The sequence below is a fragment of the Callithrix jacchus genome, chromosome 12 (genome assembly GCF_049354715.1).
Source record: "Callithrix jacchus isolate 240 chromosome 12, calJac240_pri, whole genome shotgun sequence".
Lineage (NCBI taxonomy): Eukaryota > Metazoa > Chordata > Mammalia > Primates > Cebidae > Callithrix > Callithrix jacchus.
Window position 1 is genome coordinate 115,291,619 of NC_133513.1, and position 23,235 is coordinate 115,314,853.

Consider the following 23,235-nt stretch of genomic DNA (forward strand, 5'->3'; position numbering starts at 1 on the left):
CTTCCCAGAGGCCTGAAGTCTACCAGGAGAAGCTCCTGGAGAAGTGTGGAATAAACACACTGGGCCACAGAAACATTTTGCCGCAACTATTCATACCTGCTAAGCAGAGAGTTACAAATAATCTCCAGAGCAGTAGGAAGGAGGAAAGCTCAGAAAGGAATAAGATCCCTGAGAATATCCAAGGAAGCTTCTTAGGCCTAGCAGAATCCTTACTATCCGCAAATGCTACCACCCACAGTGGCATGGATCAATCGGGAACCTAGGACACAGCTTCTCAAAACTGAAATGTGCATATGTATCCTTTGGAAACCTAGTTTAAGATGCAGATTCTGAATCAGCAGGACTGAGATTCTGTGTTCCAGGTACCATTGATGCTGCAAGTCTGCAGATCACACTTTAACTAGAAGGCTTGGGAGATCTGGGAAGTGAGCCCTTTCTCAGGGAACAGGCAGTATTAACTTCTGTTGTATTACTCCTCTCTTTTTAGCTTATACATCATGTCCTTAAAAAAACAAAAGCAGCCAAAAAATCAAAACTCTAATTCTTCGGCATCTGCTGGCCTCTTTCTTCCAACGTACATAATGGTTCTACTGTGACAATGATGCCATCTCATTCAATTCAATTTTCCAAGCATGGGAAAGACAGGCCCTAAACGAACACCCATAAATTATACTATAACAGAAGGTTCCCAATCTACAATGGTTGGACTTAGGCTTTTTCAACTTTACAATGGTGCCAAACCATTCTGTTTTTCACTTTCAGTACAGTATTCAATAAATTACATGAGATACTCAACATTCTGTTATAGAATAGGCTTTGTGTTAGAGAATTCTGCTTAACTGTAGGCTGACATAAGTGTCTGAGCAGCAGGTGAGGCTAAGCTGTGATGTTCGGTAGGTTAGGTGTAGGTATTTCTGATTCATTTCTTGCTAAGATATGTTTGCTTACTAGTCTGTCTTTCCATTTGATTCTCAGTTTCTTGAAGAGAGAGATTTTTTCCTTTTGTTCTGTGGCACACACTCTGGCACACGATGGGTACTCAGTAAATGACTGTTAACCTAGAGTTGATGACTGACCATATAAACCACTACATTCAGGTTCCTAGAGAAAACACTAAGAACACACCCTGAATTTGCAATCCTTTTTTCTAAGGATTTAAAATGTATAACTATGTATATATAAAAGATACTATGTATGTATAATGTATAACTATATATGTATAACTACGTATATATAAAAGATACTATGTATGTATAACTACGTATATATGATACTATGTATGTATGTACAATGTATGTATAACTATGTATATAAGATACTATGTATGTATGTATAATGTATAACTATGTATATATACTATGTATGTATAATGTATGTATAACTATGTATATATAAAAGATACTATGTATGTATAATGTATAACTATATATGTATAACTACGTATATATAAAAGATACTATGTATGTATAACTACGTATATATGATACTATGTATGTATGTATAATGTATGTATAACTATGTATATAAGATACTATGTATGTATGTATAATGTATAACTATGTATATATACTATGTATGTATAATGTATGTATAACTATGTATATAAGATACTATGTATGCATGTATAATGTAGGTATAACTATGTATATATAAAAGATACTATGTATGTATGTATAATGTATGTATAACTATGTATATGATACTATGTATGTATGTATAATGTATGTATAACTATGTATATATACGATACTATGTATGTATGTATAATGTATGTATAACTGTATATATATGATACTATGTATGTATGTATAATGTATGTATAACTGTATATAAGATACTATGTATGTATAATGTATGTATAACTATGTATATAAGATACTATGTATGTATGTATAATGTATGTATAACTGTGTATATATATAAGATACTATGTATGTATGTATGTATGTATAATGTATAACTATGTATATAAGATACTATGTATGTATAATGTATGTATAACTATGTATATAAGATACTATGTATGCATGTATAATGTATGTATAACTATGTATATATAAAAGATACTATGTAAGTATGTATAATGTATGTATAACTATGTATATATATGATACTATGTATGTATAATGTATGTATAACTATGTATATAAGATAATATGTATGTATGTATAATGTATGTATAACTGTGTATATATATAAGATACTATGTATGTATGTATGTATAATGTATAACTATGTATATATATGATACTATGTATGTATATATAATGTATGTATAACTATGTATATATAGATACTATGTATAATGTATGTATAACTATGTATATATATAAGATACTATGTACGTATGTATGTGTAACTATGTGAGTGTTCACAAAAGTTCAGTAATACACACTGAAAGGGTCACCAGCTCCCCTCGACAAGAAAATGGCATGTATTATACTTCTTCCCAGACAACCTTATCAACACAGAAAACAACAGTTAACAAACAATACCTCAGTCTTCCCACATTCCTCAGGCGGATCCTGGTGTATGGCCACTTGATACTTGACATACAAAGAAAAGGACTGGCTGAAGGATGACTTGAACTCTGGGTCCTCAGAGGAGACAGGTACTAACCTCACCTTCAGAGCAAGGAAGATACAAGCAAATGCTATTGAAACATCTCTAACTGATGATATGCTTCTGAGGGTGAGGCTAGAGTAAGATCTCCGCAAATCCACACCAAAGCTCAAACTGGAATTTGTCATGAAAAGAAACCTCAGACTGCATGGACTGGTGCACAGACTGAAGTGCTACCTCTGTACTAAAACTTAGGAAAGTGTTAAACTCGTAAGAGCCAAGAGCCAACAATTTGTTGTTGTTTTTTCCTCTATCCAGCTATTGTAGTTTTCTGCATAAACTAGAGTCAATATTGTTGCTAAACGTGGTCATGATCACTACTTTTGCCACCTCCATTTATACTAAGTGTTTTAAGCTTTCTTTCCTTTCCAGATTTTTCTTGGGTCATTTAATTTATAAAATTATTAGCATACGAGTTCTTCTTTTAAAACATTCTACTAACTTCCTTTTCTAGTCACACTCAATTATGCAAGGGTAGCAGATTAACAAAGAATAATTTAATTGTGATGAATTCTTCCTATATTTGTCTTTCAAATACAAATAAAGCATTATAATCATGTTAAGCAAAGTATATATCTACCATAAAAATATCAAGTTTCCTGCCTTTTCCACACAGATATTTTAATTTAGAGCTCTACTATCTTTTAGATAAATGCCTCTAAAACAATGACTTTAAATAATTTTACATATTACTTTCCACTCTGAAATTATACATGACTGGCACTTCACATGGCACTTGGTCAAATTTGCACTTTCAGAATGTCCATTAATTCAGTCTTACGTCTTTGCAGATACGTTGCAAATTGAACACAAATAAAATGTAGCACAAACAAACCAAGATTTCATTAAATGATATTAAGTGAAAGGGAAAGCTTTGTTTGCATAGGAAAATTACACTTGGTCTGCTGACCTGGCTCTCAGTTGGCGTATCAGGTGAGTTCTTGTGAATAACCATCTGGTAACGTTTATAGACCTGGTAAGACTCCAGAAGTGTGGCTTTGAACTGCGAACTTGGTGGAGATGATCTCACCACCCTCACCTTCAGAAGCAGTTAAAAAAACAATGTTCACTAATTCATTCGTTTACTCATTTTGTGGAATATGCATTAACAGTAACTCCCATCCAAGAAACCAAGTTTCAACAATTATTAAGGCACCTAAATATAATAGTTTAATACTAAAAACCAGTTAGTAACTGGTTTTTAGAAAGAAGTTATTTTTGTAGTGTACACACTCATTAAGACAGAGGAGGATCCCCTCGAAATTCTCAGCCTCAGCTTTCGTGACTGAATTATGTAAGCCTGCCTCTATTGTAAACTGTCAGAGTATTTCCAGCACTCACACACACACATGACACACACAAACACTCTCTAGGTCTACACAACTCACCATCAGTAACTCTCAGAAAGACTAAAAATATGAATACAGTTTTTGGACACTCACTCAACATTGCTAACTCTAAACTTAAACTCTACTGTTTAAGTATAAAAGACCTCATAAAGTATTCCTACTTCATAGCATAGTTAACAAGTATGACTGTGAAATCACATTTCCTTTGTTCAAATCTTATAGTCAAATAACCTCTGTGCCTTGGTTTCCTCAAATGTAAAATAAAGATAAGTTTAAAATAGTAACTGCATGCAGTAATGGCTAACATTTATTTTAACATTATTTGCTAACCACTTAAAGTGTATTAGCAAAACAGAACAGACAACAGTCAAATGCAATGCAATGAAAACTGGAAACTTGACCTGTGCATGCGAAGTAATTCTGTGAAGGAAGAGTGACACCTAGTGGTGAAAGATTTCCATACATCCCGAGTATCATTACATTCAAAAAGTAAAAGTAACCACTGGAGAACTGTTAGGTGTGCTTGGCCCCCAGAATACATTACTATTTATGATCAAAAGATAAAAGACACTTCACAAAATTTTTTTTAATTTTTCTTCTTTCTGTTGATTTGCATGTAAAATATTTTAAGCAGTGTATTCAACTCTCTTTAGAGTTTTGGAAGGACAAAAAATCAGTATCCAAATCAACGTAGCCAAGGAGTTACGAAAGCTAAAATCTGTGTGTAATAATACATAGATTGAATGTGTATGCTTAGAATGCATGAAAGTTAATTTTTATTATCATGACTTTAGTGATATGTGATATTCTTAGCTGATACTAATCCATAAAATTCAAAGGCTGACCAGATACTAATCATGTATGAGAATAAGACAAAAATCATTATGGCTAATATTCTTTATTTATTTTATTTTTTTGAGACAGAGTTTTGCTCTGTCACCAGGCTGGAGTGCAGTGGCATGATCTCAGCTCACTGCAACCTCCATCTCCTAGGTTCAAGTGATTCTCATGTCTCGGCCTCCCAAATAGTTGGGATTACAGGTGTGTGCCACCATGCCTGGCTAATTTTGGTATTTTTAGTAGAGATGGGGTTTCACTGTGATGGCCAGGCTGATCTCAAATTCTGGACCTCAAGAGATCCGCCCACCTCAGCCTCCCAAAGTGCTAGGATTACAGGTGTGAGCCACCGCGCCCAGACCTTGTTTTTGAATTGTATATATGAGAAACTAATATTGAGAAATCTTGATTTGATCTAGAAATGTAAATAAATTTGGAAAAAAGGAGGAATTTGATTCTAAAAGTATTCATATTATGCCCAAATTGGTTTGGGCATTAATGAGGGAGATTTCAGCAGTACAATTTAGCCCTATTTAGAGAACTCCTAACTGCTGGCTTATGTATGCGACAACATTTGCTATCTTTATCAAGCTCAGAATATTGTAATGGATAAAACAGTGTTTGCCTTGTGTCATCTACTCTCTTTCACTAAACCAAAACTGCTAAAAATACAATTTTAAGGAGTATTTCTTTCACTTTACTAAATTTCAGTCAAAGTAACATGCTAAAATTGAGTTTTCACAAGTTAAGTAGTCAACTATCTGAAGTATTCTCAAAGGCTTTTTAAAATAAGGGAGTCTCTCTCAAATAGCAGTTAACTTAGTACACACAAATGTTACTTCATCCCAATTCTCTTTAATTTCTCATTATTTAACTAGAAAAACATCAACTGGTTAGAACTTCAAATAAAAATAAACAAGATGCCCCAACAAAAAAATAGTAAAACAAACAACAAAAGTCCTCCAAAGTACCTCTAACTTGTGTGATGCATCCTCTGGTAAAGATTCAAAAATTAAATCTTCGAGTGATTTGGGCTGGTTGGATTTAGCCTTTGCTGGAAACAAAGATGGTGGCTGACCTTGAGCCTGGAAACCCTCATGTTCTCCAGCTGGGTTCTGCTGCATGAGTTTTAACCTTTTCCTTTCTTTCCGGATTTCCTTTGCTTTTCGACATGGAGGCTTACTCAAATCAGCCCCTTTGCCTAAAAAGAATTTTAAAATGTTAGACCAATCACACTTGGCTCTGGAAGTTTTTTCACATATCTCAAAGATTCTACAGAGTAAGTCCAAAGCATTCCAATGGTTAGGCTAGCTTTGGGGTAGATGTTTCTGAGGATCCGGATACAGAGCTGTAAGTTGACCTGAAATTCTACCTTAGAAGCGGGAGTTGCCAAAGAAAAGTAAATATAGCACAGAAACTTTCCAAGGAGGCTCTTACTGCTGAAAACATTTTCTTTAAAAAAACACATCCATCCACTTCTCTGCGTCTGTGAGGAAGAACAGAATCAAATCAAAATATCTCCAGCTTTAAAAGGACACTGCTATCTCTGCCCAACCTTTCTGAGGGCCATTTCTCTGAAAGCACTGCTAACATAGATAAACACTTAGGAACCAGGTGTAAAGGAATACTGATCCCAGCACAAACTCTGGCAGGTATTTTTAAATGAAAAGAATTCTTGCACACCTGTAATTCTAGCACTTGGGAAGCTAAGCAGTCAGATCACCTGAGGTTGGGAGTTTGAGACCAGCCTGGCCAACATGATGAACCCTGTTTCTTTTTTCTTTTTTTTTTTTTTGAGACAGAGTCTTGCTCTGTCAGCCAGGCTGGTGTGCAGTGGCACGATCTCAGCTCACTGCAACCTCCGTCTGCTGGTTTCAAGCAATTCCGCTGCCTCAGCCTCCCGAGTAGCTGGGACTATAGGTGCGCACCACCGTACCCAGCTAATTTTTTGTATTTTTAGTAGTCACGGGGTTTCACCATGTTGGCCAGGCTGGTCTCAAATTCCTAACCTCATGATCCACATACCCCAGCCTCCCAAAGTGCTGGGATTACAGGCATGAACCACCGTGCCCGCCCATGAAACCCTGTTTCTACTAAAAATACAAAAATTAGCCAGGTGTGGTAGCGCACACCTGTAATCCCAGCTACTCAGGAGGCTGAGGCATGAGAATCTTGAACCCAGGAGGCAGAGGTTGTAGTGAGCTGAGATGGCACCACTGCACTCCAGCCTGGGTAACAGAGTGAGACTCTGTCTCAAAAAAATAAATAAATAAAAAAGAATCGTTGCTTAATTGAAGGTATCTGTGTCCTTTTCCAAATACTGCATATATTTAGGTCTCATTAGTTCAGTTATAGTTAATCAGAGTTTTATTTTAATTAAAGACCAAATATCAAACTGACAACCCTTTAAAATTTAAATTTTGACAATTATAAACTAAGTATTTCTAAGTAAAAATACTTAGAAAAAAGCCTGGAAGGCCGGGCGCGGTGGCTCAAGCCTGTAATCCCAGCACTTTGGGAGGCCGAGGGGGGTGGATCACGAGGTCGAGAGATCGAGACCATCCTGGTCAACATGGGGGAAACCCCGTCTCTACTCAAAATACAAAAAATTAGCTGGGCATGGTGGCGCGTGCCTGTAATCCCAGCTACTCAGGAGGCTGAGGCAGGAGAATTGCCTGAACCCAGGAGGCGGAGGTTGCGGTGAGCCGAGATCGCGCCATTGCACTCCAGCCTGGGTAACAAGAGCGAAACTCCGTCTCAAAAAAAAAAAGAAAAAAGAAAAAAGCCTGGAAAGAAGATACCATGGTAACCAGTCATTTTACTTCATTTCAGAAACAGAGAAAGGATTTTTCTTTGCAGTGTTCTCTTTTCTCCAAATTTCAAACAATGAACATTACACTAGTAATTTCTAGAAGGTATTAACTAAAGCAATAAGCTATTTAAGATCCCAAAACATGGTATTCACAAACCATATAAAAGTCAGCGAAAAGGTTTATAAAACTAGCAAATTCAGTTTTTAGAGAGAAGAAAATCAAAACCTAGAGTGGTGAAAGGACTTGCCTGAGACCATAAACTGATCAAATGAAAACCAATCTGATGAGACAACAGTGAGTTCACAAATAGTTCAGACTAGGTCACTAGCTTGTTTTCTAACTAAAAATAAAGTTCACTTTAAAAAAGAAGACTCTGAATAAGCTTAAGTTACATAAATCTGAACCAGGTAACAAAAGACCATTTCTGTAACTGACTGTTTACTGCCTAACAGAATTACTTTTCTTGGACCACAGACTGTCTTTTCTCAAATTTGCTCTGAGCACACACGCTCCAACACAAGCTGCCTGAGGTCATGGACCAGGCTGTCACTTGGCTAGATGACCTTGGGCACGTGTCTCTGTCTGTACAGAGACAAAAACCAGCCTTGCCTATAGAGTCCCTGTGAGGGTTAAATGAGTTAATGCCTGTGCAGCTCATAAAAAACAACTACCACTCAGCCAGGTGCAGTGGCTCACACCTGCAATCCCAGCACTTTGGGAGGCCAAGGTGGGCAGACCACCTGATGTCAGGAGTTCAAGACCAGCATGACCAACGTGGAGAAACCCCATCTCTACTAACAATACAAAATTAGCTGGGCGTGGTGTAGCATGCCTGTAATCCCAGCTTCTTGGGAGGCTGGGGCAGGAGAATCGCTTGAACCCAGGAAGCAGAGGTTGTGGTGAGCCAAGATCATGCCATTGCAATCCACCCTGGGCAACAGGAGTAAAACTCCATCTCAAAAACAAAAAATTAACTACCATTCAATTAGGGTTAGCTATTACTAGCTATTATTTGCATTACTAACATCTGAAATAATGTTTTACCTATATAAGCATTCCAAAAATGGTAATTTTCAAAACCTTCCATTTTCTATACTGAAAATTACATTCCCTACAAGTTATAAAATTATAAACAAATGTAAAACCAACGTGAACTAAGAAACACAAATTTTCAGTATTTTTATGAAAGACTGTCTTTCTGTGTCATCTTCACACTAATTAAGTCACTGGGCTAGGTAAGCCTTCTCATGATTGTTTTTCTCTACATTTATATACTATATTACTACAATGGAAAGTAGAATTTTAGGCAGGGCTCAGTAGCTCACACCTGTAATCCCAGCACTTTGGAAGGCAGAGACAGGCAGATCACCTGAGGTCAGGAGTTTGAGACCAGCCTGGCCAACATGGTGAAACTCTGTCTCTACTAAAAATACAAAAAATTATCCAGGAGTGTTGGTGCACACCTGTAGTGCCAGCTACTAGGGAAGCTGAGGCAGGAGAATCGCTTGAACCCAGGAGCTAGAGGCTGCAGTTAGCTGAGATCACACCACTGCACTCCAGCCTGGGTAACAGAGAAAGACTCCATCTCAAAAACAGGAAAAAAACAAAGTAGGATTTTGCCATATTAGGGGATATCATATTTTATGAACCTCCCAGGTCAATAAATTCCTTTGACAAAATGGAAATAGATCATCAGTGTAAACTCAGCACACTATACCAACCCTGCACTCACAGAGGTTCAAAGCAATTCAAGAATTCCAGATTAGTCCCAAGTGATTTGAATAGAGTTTAGCCCTGCATAATCTCTAATTAAGTCCAAGGGAATAGATTTGTAACATTTTTTAGATTAAGATGAAAATGCAGGCTAGCCATGGTGGCTCAGGTCTATAATCCCAGCACTTTGGGAGGCCAAGATGAGAAGACTGCTCAAGCCCAGGAGTGCCCGACCAGCCTGGGAAACAGAGCAAGACCTCATCTCTACAAACAACTTTTTAGGCCGGGTATGGTAGCTCACACCCATAATCCCAACACTATGGGAGGCCGAGGCAGGCAGATCACCTGAGTCTGGAAGTTCAAGACCAGCCTGAGCAACATGGTGAAACCCCATCTCTACTAAAAATACAAAAAATTAGCTAGGTGTAGTGACATGCACTGATAGTCCCAACTACTCCAGAAGCTGAGGCGGGAGGATTGCTTGAGCCCAGGAGGTCAAGGCTACAGTGAGTCCTGATTGTGTCACTACACTCCAGCCTGGGAGACAGAGTAAGACCTTATCTCAAAAAAAAAAAAAAAAAAAAAAAAAAAACATTAAAAAGGAAATGCAGTTTTGCTTTTGCAGGTTCCTAAAAACCTGCAAAAGCAAAGAGAGACAGGAGAATTGCTTGAATCCAGGGGGCAGAGGTTGCAGTGAACCAAGATGTCACCACTGTATTCCAGCCTCAGAGTCAGCCTCCAAGTGTAGTGGTGAAATCTCTGCTCACTGAAACCTCCCCTGCTGGGTTCAAGCAATTCTCCCACTTCAGCCTCCTGAGGAGCAGGGATTACAGGCACGTACATCCACGCCTGGCTAATTTTTGTATTTTTAGTAGAGATGAGGTTTCACCACATTGGCCAGGCTGGACTCCAACTCCTGACCTTATGATCCGCCTGTCTCAGCCTCCCAAAGTGCTAAGATTGCAGGCGTGAGTCACTGCACCTGGCCAAAATCCAGGGATTTTAAAACAGTCTCAGATTTTTAATGAAAGATATGTTGCTTATTTTTGGAGGCGGCGTCTCACTCTGTCACCCAGGCTAGAGTGCAGTGGCACGTTCTCAGTTCACTGCAACCTTTGCCTCCTGGGTTCAAGCGATTCTCCCACCTCAGCCTCCCAAGTAGCTGGGATTACAGGCATCCACCACCACACCCAGCTAATTTTTTGTATTTTAGTAGAGACAGGGTTTCACTGTGTTGCCCAGGCTGGTCTCGAACTCCTGACCTAGTGATCCACCTGCCTCGGCCTCCCAAAGTGCTGGGATTACAGACGTGAGCCACCGTGTCCAGCCAAAAGATATTTTAAGGGAAAAAAACCTTGCAAAAATAGTTTTTAATGTTTCAGTAACCATAATGCTGGAAGTAAGGTTGTCATTCTAAAACTGCTGTGTAATATGGGAAAAAGCAAAAGGTTAATATGTGATATTCTAATCAAATTCTACCATCCCCAGTGTTCCTGAGAACTAGGTTTCTCAGGGTAGAAGAAAGAAACTACAAAGGTCAAAAAGAAAAAAAAGAAAAAGATAAAACGTATGGCCGGGTGCGGTGGCTCATCCTTGCAATCCCAGCACTTTGGGAGGCTGAGGCAGGTGGATCACTTGAGGCCAGGAGTTCAAGACCAGCCTGACCAACATGGCAAAACCCTTAGCTCAACTAAAAATATAAAAATCGGCCAGGTGCGGTGGCTCACGCCTGTAATCCCAGCACTTTGGGAGGCCGAGGCAGGTGGATCACGAGGTCAAGAGATCGAGACCATCCTGGTCAACATGGTGAAAACCCGTCTCTACTAAAAATACAAAAAATTAGCTGGGCATGGTGGCGCATGCCTGTAGTCCCAGCTACTCAGGAGGCTGAGGCAGGGGAATTGCCTGAACCCAGGAGGTGGAGGTTACAGTGAAAGGAGATCTCACCATTGCATTCCAGCCTGGATAACAAGAGCAAAACTCCACCTCAAAAATAAATAAATAAATAAATAATAAAATAAAATACAAAAATTAGCCAGGTGTGGTGGTGCCCACCTGTAGTCTCAGCTACTCAGGCGGTGGAGGTGGGACAATCACTTAAACCGGGGAGGCAGAGGTTACAGTGAGCTAAGATGGTGCCTCATTCTAATGAATGAATTTAAGCATGGAATATCCATGACTATTAGTACTAAAAAGAGAGGCGCCCAGACATTACACGTCCCCTGAAAGACCACTCTAAACCCATGAAGTAATTGGGTTTAGTAACCCATCCTCAAATAATTGAAACTCAAATCTGATTAAGACTTGCCACCCTGCCCCACCACAAAAAAAAAAAAAAAGAAAGCAAGAAAAGAAAATTTAGCCTAGAATCTGATCAAGGCTCTATATCCCACTATCAAATTACAAGCAGGCAGAGGAACATGTTAAACTGCAAATGTAACCAGTCCACAGAGAAAGTGGAACAAACAACCCAACAGAGGAATAATGGAAGGGGAACCTCTAGAACAAAAGAGGGTTTTCTGTTTGTTTGTTTGACTTTGAGACAGGGTCTCATTCTTATCACCCAGGCTGGAGTGCACTGGCTCGATGTCAACTCACTGCAGCCTCGACTTCCCAAGCCCAGGTGATCCTCCCACCTCAGCTTCCCAAGTAGCCAGGACTACAGGTGTGAGCCACAATGCCTGGCTAATATTTTGTATTTCTAGTAGAGACGGATTTCACTATATTGTCCAGGCTGGTCTCAAACTCCTGGGCTCAAGCAATCCACCTGCCTCAGTCTCCTAAAGTGCTGAGATTACAAGTGTAAGCCACCAAGCCTGGCCAAAAGAGATTTTTTAAATGTATCAACAATCGCAATATGTGGACACTGTCTGGATCCTGACACAAACAAATGTTTAAAAAATGGAATCTGAACCCTAAAGATTCAATGGCATTAAGAAATTTTATTCAAATATAATAATGGTATTGTGAATATGTTTTTTTAAAGTTCTAATCTTTTAGAGATGTATTCTGAAATACAGAATAGCACAATGTCTGGGATTTGCTTCAATATAATTTTGGTAGGGGGAACTGGATGAAACAAGAGTGGCTATCATGAGTCGGTATCGTTTCAAACGCAGGTAGAGTACATGGAAGTCCATTATACTATTCAATCTATGTTCACCTATGTTTGAATAGCAAAGATTTTTAAAAAATTGACAAACCATAAGTAATTTTATTTAAAAAAGAATAAATAAAAGAATTGACCCTACCTCCAAGAGAGAAATCGTTGAAAGAAACTGTCTAAATCATTCAAAATATTTCACTAGGGGCTGGGCACAGTGGCTCACACCTATAATCTCAACATTTTGAGAGGCCAAGGCCGGAGGATAACTTGAGGTGAGGAGTTAGAGACCAGCCTGGGTAATATAGTGAGACCCCATCTCTACAAAAAATTGTAAAATAGCTGGGCGTGGTGACAAGTTCCTGTAGTTCCACCTACTCAGGAACCGAAGGCAAGAAGAAAACTGGCCCCAGAAGCTCAAGGCTGTAGTGAGCTATGATCATCCCACTTCACCTCAGCCTGGGCAACAGAGCAAGACCCTGCCTCAAATTAAAAAATAAATATTTTATTGAACTATCACTATTAATTAGGATGAAATCTCAGACCAAAATCAATTTAAATACCATGAAAACTTCATGTAAAAAACTATTCAATAAAATTGCAAATGGAGAATTTTCTCTACTTTAACACTTGTAACATAGTTGAGACAAGAAAAACTAAAACAGTACTAAAAGTCTTTCCCTTGGATCATTTTCCATAAACATAAGAACTAATTCAAAACCTGATGCCATCTAACGAACTAATAATCGTCTAACTTCACATTTTATGAAATAATTTTTAAAGAGTCATACATACACATATTAAACCCATTCAATACTGGATAAACTTTTTAAGTCTTATTCTTGTATAAGTAATAACATAGAAAGAAAAATCTTACCTGACAAAAGGTAAAGTTAAACACCAAAATCTGGACATTTTAAAACTAAAATATACAATTGCATTTAAAAATTTAATGATAAACTGAAGAATTTTATAATGTATATTGGACATAATGCCTGTAATTCACATTGTCTCACTTAATGCTAAAGAAAGAATGTTTATCACAACATTTCACTGAGAAAAATTTGATTCTCGACCCTGTAAGGCTCTAAAGTAGTAAGAAGAAAAGGAACTCTTTTAAAATGTCTGTATTTAGAGATAAGGCTATTATTTCAGGCTTTTCAAGCACAGTAGTTTGTAAAAGGCATGATTTGTCTATCTAATTCTAGCCAGTAATAAATAAAGCAGGGTTCGGTTTTACAGATTGCTTGAATAAGTCATCCTTTTGCCTGATGAAAAGACCCAGGGTTTAAAATGACTCAGCAAAAAGAAAAGCAGTGAATAGGACTTGATATAAAAAATCTTTACTACCTGGCTTAGGAACCGTGTGAACTTTAACTGAATGTGATGGTTCACCAGAGTCCAACTTCTCTCCTACGAAATCTTGTGACTGAAGTAATTCATGAGGTTCTTCTTTCTTGGAGTTTTTTCCTTCACTCTCTAAACTCTCTTTCAGGTCATCACTGAGCGTTTTAAGATCACACTGTATATCCAATTTATTTATCAATGCAAAGTCACCCGTAACAGCATCATCCACTGTGGAATCCATGGGCTCATCTACAAATCAGAAGAAATTAAAAATCCATCAGCTGGGTCTTTGACACAGTTAAGATAAATACAGAAATAAAATGTCCCTATTACCCATTGTGGCAGAATTACTATCTGGCCACCAAATCCACTCTTATCCTCCAAAATAAGAGAGCTGCACTTAAGACTGTGGCACAGCTGGGCATGGTGGTTCATGCCTGGAATCCCAGCTCTTTGGGAGGCCAACACACGAAGACCGCTTAAGGCCTTGAGGCCAAGAGTTTAAGACCTGCCTGGGCAACATAGTGAGACACTATCTCTACAAAAAATTAAAAAAAAAAAAAAAAAAATGAGGCACCCTAGCAGGGGAATGTACTACCAGACCCTTTACCAGAGGTGACCAAGTTCCTGCCAATGGAACGTAACATAACTGATATGTCCAACTGTGCTTTACTAGTTTTAAAGGAAACTTGTGACCCTGAACTTCTACCCCTTCCCCCCAATGGCTAGATTAGTAAAAAAAAAACCACAGCAACCTGGAAAATCACGTAAAGAAAGTCCCAGAATGGCTGGTGGGGAGCAGAGCTGCAGCCAAACTAGAACGCTCACACTGAACTATATGATGTGAGAAAAGAAACAGACATCTTTTTTTTAGTTATTGCATTTTGGTATCTTTGTCATAGCTGTTTATTCCTTTACCCTAATGAGTACATCGCTCCTAAGAATTAAGTTCCAGGCACAGATAATTCAGAAGCCTTTAACAAGTCAAATAAAGAACCAAAACACAAGAAAGACAAGCAACCACCAACTTCCAAATTACAAGTAGACAGCATCTTCAACACCTAGCTCCGGGTGAATTTCTTTCTTTCTTTTTTTTTTTTTTTTTTTGCAGACACCTTGCTCTATCACCTAGGCTGGAGTGCAGTGGCATGATATTGACTCACTACAGTCTTGACCTCCCTGATTCTCACGCCTCAGCCTTCTGAGTAGCTGGGACTACATGTACCACGACTGGCTAATTTTTGTATTTTTAGCAGAGACAGGGTTTTGTCATGTTGCCCAGGCTGGTCTCTACTCCTGGGCTCAAGGGATCCTCCCAACTTGGCCTCTGAAAGTGCTGAGATTACAGCTGTGAGCCACGATGCCCAGTCCAGAATATGATTCCTGGTCACCAAAATATCTGTAAATTGACTAGCCAACAATATCTATTTAACCTTTAAGATTATGCACCACAATATTCATCAGAGCTACACCACAATTCTGATGTTTCTGATGCTCTAAGTGCCCTTGAACCTCTAAAAGACATCTGACCTCTTTGTTGACCCAGCTCTGCAAAGCTCCTCCAAGGTCCTGAATCCTGGTCCATTAAGAGCTGTGCATGAGGTTAAAGAACTTACTGCCTTGCTGGTCACTGTACCTCCAGTATTTATTTAAAACAGTGACTGAGGCATTGCAGGCATTCAAAACATATTTGTAGGGTCAGGTATGGTGGCTCACGCCTGTAAATCCCAGCAGTCACGGAGGCTAAGGCAGTAGGACTGCTTGAGCCCAGGAGTTTGAAACCAGCCTGGGCAACATAAAGAGACCTTGTCTCTATTTTTAAAAAAATAAAAAATAATTAAAAGAGAAACGTATTTGTGGAATGAATGAATGAGCTAAGGCTAAAATGAGAGGGTCCCAGGATGAGGCATTTCCTATGGCAACAGTGAAGACGAGCTCTATGAACAGCAATCCCAATTTTTATGTCAGCCACTGCCAATAAGAAAACTTAAATAAAACCAAAAATAGTGAACAAACCTAAGGGAAAAAAAGCAAATCATCCGTAACCAAAGTTAAGAATGCTTATTAGTTATCTTTTACCAAAGCCACTCAAAACTGATCAAAGAAGAGAAATGAAGACAGCATAATTTACTGAAGTAAAGCCTTATTCAAACAAAGAAAATCTGATCTTTATTCACCATTAAAAGAACAGCGCAATTTTGTACAAGTTACATGTAAGCATTTGCTTCTTGAGCAACAATGCCACTTTCTATTTACTTCATAAGGGTAGTATTAGGATCAAGAAAGATAAGTTATCAAAGCATTCTAGAAACTGACATTTGATAAACTCCAGGAAATCACTCTTTCACATGATCTTCTATGTTCTTTCCAAACTCTTCTGATACATATCCCCTATACCTTGATTTGGGGGCCAATGGTAACAGGAATAGCAGTGCTCACAGTGGCCACTGTCATCGTAGTACATGACAGTATTAATTTCCCTTTCCCTATCTAACTTAAGATGACTGAAAGTGGAACCCCTGCAATCACAGACAGTAAATAGTGTGTTTTTTAGACCCAGCCCGTCTTACCATTACAACTTCCTTTGGGAATCTCCCCTTTAGCCAGAAATTTCAACATTTTTTTCAAAACCTTCTTGTGAGATTTTGAAGGCTGAAATTGTAAAGGTCGGCACCTAGGAAAGCAAAATAAATATTTAAAAAGTGAACTCAAACCTTGAAGAAATAAAATCAACTCAGGATATTATCTAGTACAATGAGACAACCCCATGCCTGAGATTTCTGGTTAAAGATGGGGCTTCATGTAGCCTCTAATCCCAACCCACATCACACTAAGACTATAGTTAAGAGATTTTTTTTTTTTTTTAAAAGAGAAAGACATAAAATACTAGAAAAAAGAGAAGGGGAGAAGTGTTAGAAGCTGGAAAACAGATGTACAAGTGGCCATTCTGCTTTAACAGACCAAAGAAAGTTGACTCCTAGGCCAACAGTGGGGGGTGGGGGGGGAGCCAATTTTCTCTACATTACCCTTAAAAGTCTTAGGGATTGGTGACACCTGATGCCTCTGGAAATATGAGTGAAAGTAGGTCTAAAAACAGAAATATCCCTTTAAAGTCTTGTTTTTGAAGCAATTAGAACAGATGTCAGATCCCCTCTCCCACCCCAGGTTCCCCACTACTCAACCCAGCAGAAAACTGCAATATTTCAGGAAACAGTAAAAAATAGAGCCTCTTACAGGATGGATGCAAGCCACAGCTGAAAGCAGCTTAAATGAAAGTGTACATAGTCCATGTTGAGATCACCAACCCAGCCCCAGAACAGCAGCAGGTTATGTAATACTTTCTCTCCGGAATGTGATCCGACCTAAAATACTAACATCAGGGATTGCCCAACAGAACAGCCAGCCAGATCACCCACAGTAAACAAGGCAAGAAATACCCACAGCCCACAATGAACAAAACTCATCAGGTACACAGAATTTCCAATGGAACACTGAAAAGTCATAATCACCAGACACTCGAGGAGAGCCTCTACTGAAAAAACAGGTACCAAACAAACTGGAAAAAGTAACTTGGCAGACACAGACCATGGCAGAAAGAAAAGAACCTTTTTAAAAAACCCTTAAAAAGATCTCGTTTCTTAAGCCACTACACACATAAAGTAACAAGGTGTTATCAAACAAACAAAACCAAAAATAACTTCAGAAGTAAAAATACGACAGGGGAAGTTTAAAAATTAAGTAGAAGACCTGAAAACTAAAGTTGAAAAAAACTCCCAGAATTTTCTGCAAAAAAGAGATGAAAAACTGAAGAGAAAAGGTAAAGTCACAGACCAGTTTAAAAGGTCCAAAATCTAAACAAGACCATTAAAAAAAGAAGAAAATGAGGTGAGAAAATAAAAACTTTTTAAAATTTTTCCTTATAAGGGATTAAGGGATAAGATGGGACAAGTTCCCAGGAAAGAAGGACCCCTCCAGTTCAACTGTGATTGACAAAACATACAGAACCAAACAGACTATGAAATGTAAGAACAGAGGATAGAAAAGCTTCCAAAGAGAAAAAACATGTTTCAGACAAAAGTACGAGAATCAGAATACCACTGCACTTCTCAACAGTAATATGACAATAGCGGAACAAAGCTTTCAAAATTCTAGGAAAATTATTTTCATCCTACACTCCTATACCCTGCCAAACTAAAGTCTGAACAGTGAATCAATATTTGCAGACACACAAGGTCTCAAAAATGTATCTCTTACACATTTTTTCTATTAGATTTGCTTCATTAAAACAAGGGAACAGTCCAAGAAAGAAGGGTTTCCAACTCAGACACTAAAAAGATTCCCCAAGATGACAATAAAAAGAATAGTCCAGGCCAGGCACGGTGGCTCACACCTGTAATCCCTAAACTTTGGGAGCCTGAGGCAAATGAATCACTTTAGGTGAGGAGTCCGAGACCAGCTTGGCCAACATGATGAAACTAACTCTACTAAAAATATAAAAATTAGCCGGGCGTGGTGGCAGGTGCCTGTAATCCTAGCTATTCAGGAGGCTGAGCCAGGAGAATCACTTGAACCAGTGAGCAAAGGTTGCAGTGAGCTGAGATTGCACCATTGCACTCCAGCCTGGGCAGCAAGAGCAAAACTTCGTCTCAAACAAAAAAAAAAACAAAGCTGATCATGATGCTTCAGGTCTGGGGGTAATCGTTCAGATCAAACCGGTCAAAAGGCTCCACAAACAGGTCAGAAGGCTCCACAAGAGACTTTTCTCAAGTAGATAACAGTGATCATAGCGCTTGATGCATTTAAACATTCTAAGAAGAAACTTACATAACTGGGATTTATTTTCAAAATAATCTGGTCATAGCTATATAGACTATGCAAACAAAAAAGATAATTAGTAACTCTAAGGAGAGCGAACTTGTGCAGGAAAGGAAAAGTAATCATAGTAACCACCATGGCTCAGTCGTGAAGCATATTTACACAGTCACAATGATGTGAATACATCTGCCCAAAATTATATGACTTCTAAATGGAAAGCTTGGGATGGAGACAAAAAAAGAGCTTGAATGTGACAGGGAAACAGGGGCAAGAGAAAACTAAATCCTTATGTTCTATGGAGAGAAGCCTGGAAATAATGGAGAAAACTAAAGAAAAAAAAAATCAAGGGTTACAATTATATAAGCATGTTGCTTAAAGACAGGAAGATGAAAAAACAAAAGAATTAGTTCAAATGTTTTAAGATGACTACCATGGGGGAACAGAAAATGGAAAAGGAGGGTTGGGGGACTGCTTTTTCCAAAACAAGCTTTACTGAAACTTGATACTTTAAATTATTAGCATGTGTAATTCTGATAAAAATAAAAACAAAACAAAACAAAAATCATAGCCAGAGAAGTTCATCCTCATTTATACATACATACTGGGAGTCCTGACTTCTTGTTCTAACAAGAAGCTAAACTGTAGCTATAAGCCCCTTCCTTTATATAAGTTCTCACTGTAACTACTGTTGTATACAAGGTGAAAAATAACCAGAGGAGTAAACATGGAAAATGACTCCATAAGAAGATGAACAGTGAAACTACAAAGAGAAGCAATTCAGGAAACATCTGATACCACGTCAAATGCAAAAATCACGTAACTACTTTGTTTTGCAATGTTCACTGAATCCCCTTTTATGAAGGCACTATACCTAGAATACTGCTTTCCATGTGACAGGCACCAAATAGATTCTAGAATCTTTTTCTTTAACCAATCGAAATGACACTTTTCTAATCATAAAGATTAGGCCAATAAACTTCAAATTTATGAATAGAATCCTGCCCACAATCCAATAAATTGCCAATTGAAGACAAATGACTTCTGCCTTAGAAGACACCTTCTCTTCATAACCAGGAAAGCTGAAGGAGGACAGCGCAAGATACTCTGTCACTCTGTCCTTTGTGTAACGAGACAATGTCAGCACACCTCATCCTCTGCCAATCCTACGGCCAGTCAGATAAAAAAGAAGGCTCCCAGCCAGGCCTGGTGGCTCACGCCTGTAATCCCAGCACTTTGGGAGGCCAAGGCGGGCAGATCACCCAAGGTCCAGGAGTTCGAGACCAGCTTGGTCAACATGGCAAAACCCCATCTCTACTAAAAATACAAAAAAATTAGCTGGGCGTGGTGGTGCACGCCTGTAATCCCAGCTAGTCAGGAGGCTAAGGCAGGAGAATCGCTTGAACCCGGGAGGCAGAGGTTGCAGTGAGCCGAGATTGAGCCATTGCACTCCAGCCCAGGTGACAGTGCCAGACTCCATCTCAAAACAAAAAAAAAAGAAAACTGGACTCTGAATATAGGTGGCAGATTAAATGTAAGCCCTCTTCCTTCCAATTAATTTTTTTTTCAATTCTGACTTTAGATTCAGGGGTTACCAGTACAGGCTGGTTACCTGGATATATTGCATGACGCTGAGGTTTGCAATGTGAAGGAGCCTACCACCCAGGTACTGATCATCATAACCAAGTTGGTTTTTCAACCCTTAGTTCATGCCCTCCCTCCTCCTCTAACAGTTCCCAGACTCTACTTTTGCCATCTTTATGTCCTTGAGTACCCAAGGTTTAGCTCCCACTTATAAGTGAGAACATGCATCTGCTAAGTAATTTATAGGAGCTTGCAGTATTGAACTACAAGCACTGTGTCCAGCAATATACCAGAATGTAGAATATCTTAAGCTAAGTCCTATAAAATTTAGCATCCAAAAGTAATGCGAGTATTTACCATTTTCCCAATATTTCATGGCATTCATTGACAAGACTGCTAAATTAAGAGGGTATTTTTTCACATCATATTTATATCTGAGCCAATCAAATAGTATTACTAAAAGCTACTGATGAACACATAAATATAGCATCAGTACGTAGAAAAGACATAACTCATTTGCTTTTCCTTTTAAAGGACATCTACCTAGAGTGGAAACAAAAACTTAAAAAGCACAAGAGACTACTAAAAAATTACACAATCTTCATATTGTAGATCCTCTCCTAATTAAATTCTTACCTTATTGTGTACTGAGGACAACATGTTTGATTCATGACAGGTTTGTACACATATTTTCCACTTCTAAAATTATAAAAATAGTTTGTTAATGTCTTATATATTTTTCACTTGTACCAAAATAGACTAGCAAAGAAGCATAAAACTAAGGGTAAAAAATCTAACCAATATTGTAGAAATGCATGTAGGTTTAATTACTCTTCATAAGCTAAATAATCTTCAAAGTGGGTGTACCAAAGTTTAGAACCCAGCCTTTTATTTCCTAAAGCTTTACTTGTGTACCCCAAGGCCAATCATCTCAGTTATCCTCTCACCAGCATCTGCTACCCATCCTTAATACCACAAAGGCAATGAGAGAAATGCCCACAATCCTGTGGGGCTCACGTATGTGCTGTCTATTACAACCACATTTGGGTATTCCACATGTGCCAGAACAAAGTACCCCAAAACTAACCTGGTTCTTTCCACGCCTTCCAAATCTATGGTAGTAACTGAACCGCTCATTCGGTTATCAAGTCAGAAACCTGCGAGTCATTTTAGACTCCTCCCTGGAATTCACCTCTATATCCTGTTAGCAAACTTTCCCACTTTAAACCCTGTCTAAAATTGTCCCCTCCTATTGTCATTCCCACTAACATGCCAGTCCTCGTCATCGCACATCTTGATAATGAAATAACCTCTGAACTCATCTTCCTGCCTCTATGACCACCCCTCAAATACCTCTCAGCCATCTGAACAATGTTTTCTAAACCAAACTCCATCACATTTCTCTCTTACCATAAAATCCTTCCATGACTGCTTTCTACCTTTTAAAAGTTCTGGCCAGGCGTGGTGGTTCACACCTACAATCCCAACACTTTGAGAAGCTAAGCTGGAGGACCACTTGCAACCAGGAATTCAAGACCAGCATGGGCAACATAGGGAGATCTTTAAAAAATTTAAAAATTAGCCAGATGTTGTGATGCACACCTGTAGTCCTAGCCACTGGAGAGGCTAAGGCAAGAGAATCACTTGTGTGGCAATTTGGGGTTACAGTGAACTATGATAATGCCACTATACTCCACCCTGGGCAACAGAGCAAGTCCATATCTCTAAAAAAAAAAAAAAAAAATTCCATATCATGGCATACAAAGTCCTTTAAAATCTGACCTATGTCTACGTTCTGAATCTCATCAGAAAGTTGTGATGTTTCAGCTGGTGCTCCCAATCTGTCTTTTGGTGAGTATTAGTATTAGTATTTAATATTACTTATATTTACACAAGGAACTCTTAAGAGTTACTTAAAATCATCTACATAAAAATAACTACTCAAAACAGGCCAAGTGTGGACCTTAATGAAATCCTTATTCAAATAAACCAACTGTTAAAGAAGACATTTTTGAGACAATCTGGAAAATCTAATAAAAAGTAGGTAACAGGTAACATCGAAGAATTTTTATTAATTTTGTAAGGTGTGATAACATCAGTATGGGTAAGTTAAAAAGAAAAAAGACCCCTCTTAGAGATACATATTTACTGCCGATCTATTGATAGGACAAATGTAATAATAAATACTGATGTAATTTGCTGTTAAATATTGAAAGGAGGAGCAAGTGCCGGGCATAGTGGCTCATGCCTGTAATCCCAGCACTTTGGGAGGCTGAGGTGAGCGGATCACTTGAGGTCAGGAGTTCGAGACCAGCCTGGCCAACTTGGTGAAACCCCATCTTTTTTTAAAAAAAAAAAAAAAAGAGGAGCAGGAGAATCAAATGATTGGCAGAACGTTAACAACTGTTGAAACTTAGTGATAGGTACCTGAGGTTCATTCTAATGTACCCTTTGCTTTTATGGATATTTGACATTTTCCTAATGAAGTTTTTTAAGAGAGAGAGAAAAAAATCACTACACAAAAGAATATAATAAAAATTTTCTTAAACCTCTTTCCAACAACATGAAAGCGTTTTAAAGGCATGCTGTTTCAAGAACCTGAGTCATAGCAGGAAGACTCTATCAGGAAGCTTTACCTTCGCCATCCTCGGTCTATGAGATCCTGATAATCCTGTACTGTCATGGAATGTGCCCACATGCCTGAAAAAATAAGTAGTGTGTTAATGAGGGCAGGGTGACCTTTTTTCTTTTTTAAATTCAAAGTGTGATTTTTAAAAACAGGAGTATTTAGGTTAAAATTCCAAAACGCTCACACTGGAGAAAGGAAAAGTTTGTACATACTTCACACCTGTTAGTCTGATACACATACAGCACAAATAAAAAATGACAGTATATTTATTTTAATTTGAAAAAACACATCAAAGTAATTATATTTATTTGACGATTAGTCAGTAGTCTCTATGACATCATAAATTTAGGTCCTCACTGCAATCAGAATGCATGAGACCTTCAAACTTTAGTAATATCCCCAATGATTACATGCTGGTCTCTTCAG

At 38.3% G+C, this 23,235-nt stretch overlaps 1 protein-coding gene across 21 annotated transcripts in view; it reads right to left on the minus strand.

The window, feature by feature from the left end:
• The window catches only part of ATE1 (arginyltransferase 1), a 158,106-nt gene that overhangs the window by 131,995 nt on the left and 2,876 nt on the right, over positions 1-23,235 (minus strand). For 9 of the 21 annotated variants that reach the window (XR_013525155.1, XR_013525157.1, XM_035269311.3 and 6 more), the window contains 6 exons: positions 22,817-22,880; positions 20,817-20,879; positions 16,355-16,458; positions 13,788-14,033; positions 5,780-6,009; positions 2,496-2,624 (listed from right to left, as the gene is read on the minus strand). Coding sequence is in view for 17 of the 21 variants with exons in the window: in XM_035269311.3 (XP_035125202.1) it covers positions 2,496-2,624; positions 5,780-6,009; positions 13,788-14,033; positions 16,355-16,458; positions 20,817-20,879; positions 22,817-22,880 (836 nt within the window). In the remaining 4 variants the exon portion in view is untranslated. Of the gene's footprint in view, positions 1-2,495; positions 2,625-3,532; positions 3,662-5,779; positions 6,010-13,787; positions 14,034-16,354; positions 16,459-17,018; positions 20,882-22,816; positions 22,881-23,235 lie in introns of those variants that run through there. The other 12 variants (XR_004732212.3, XM_078346685.1, XM_078346688.1 and 9 more) reach the window with 4 other exon arrangements.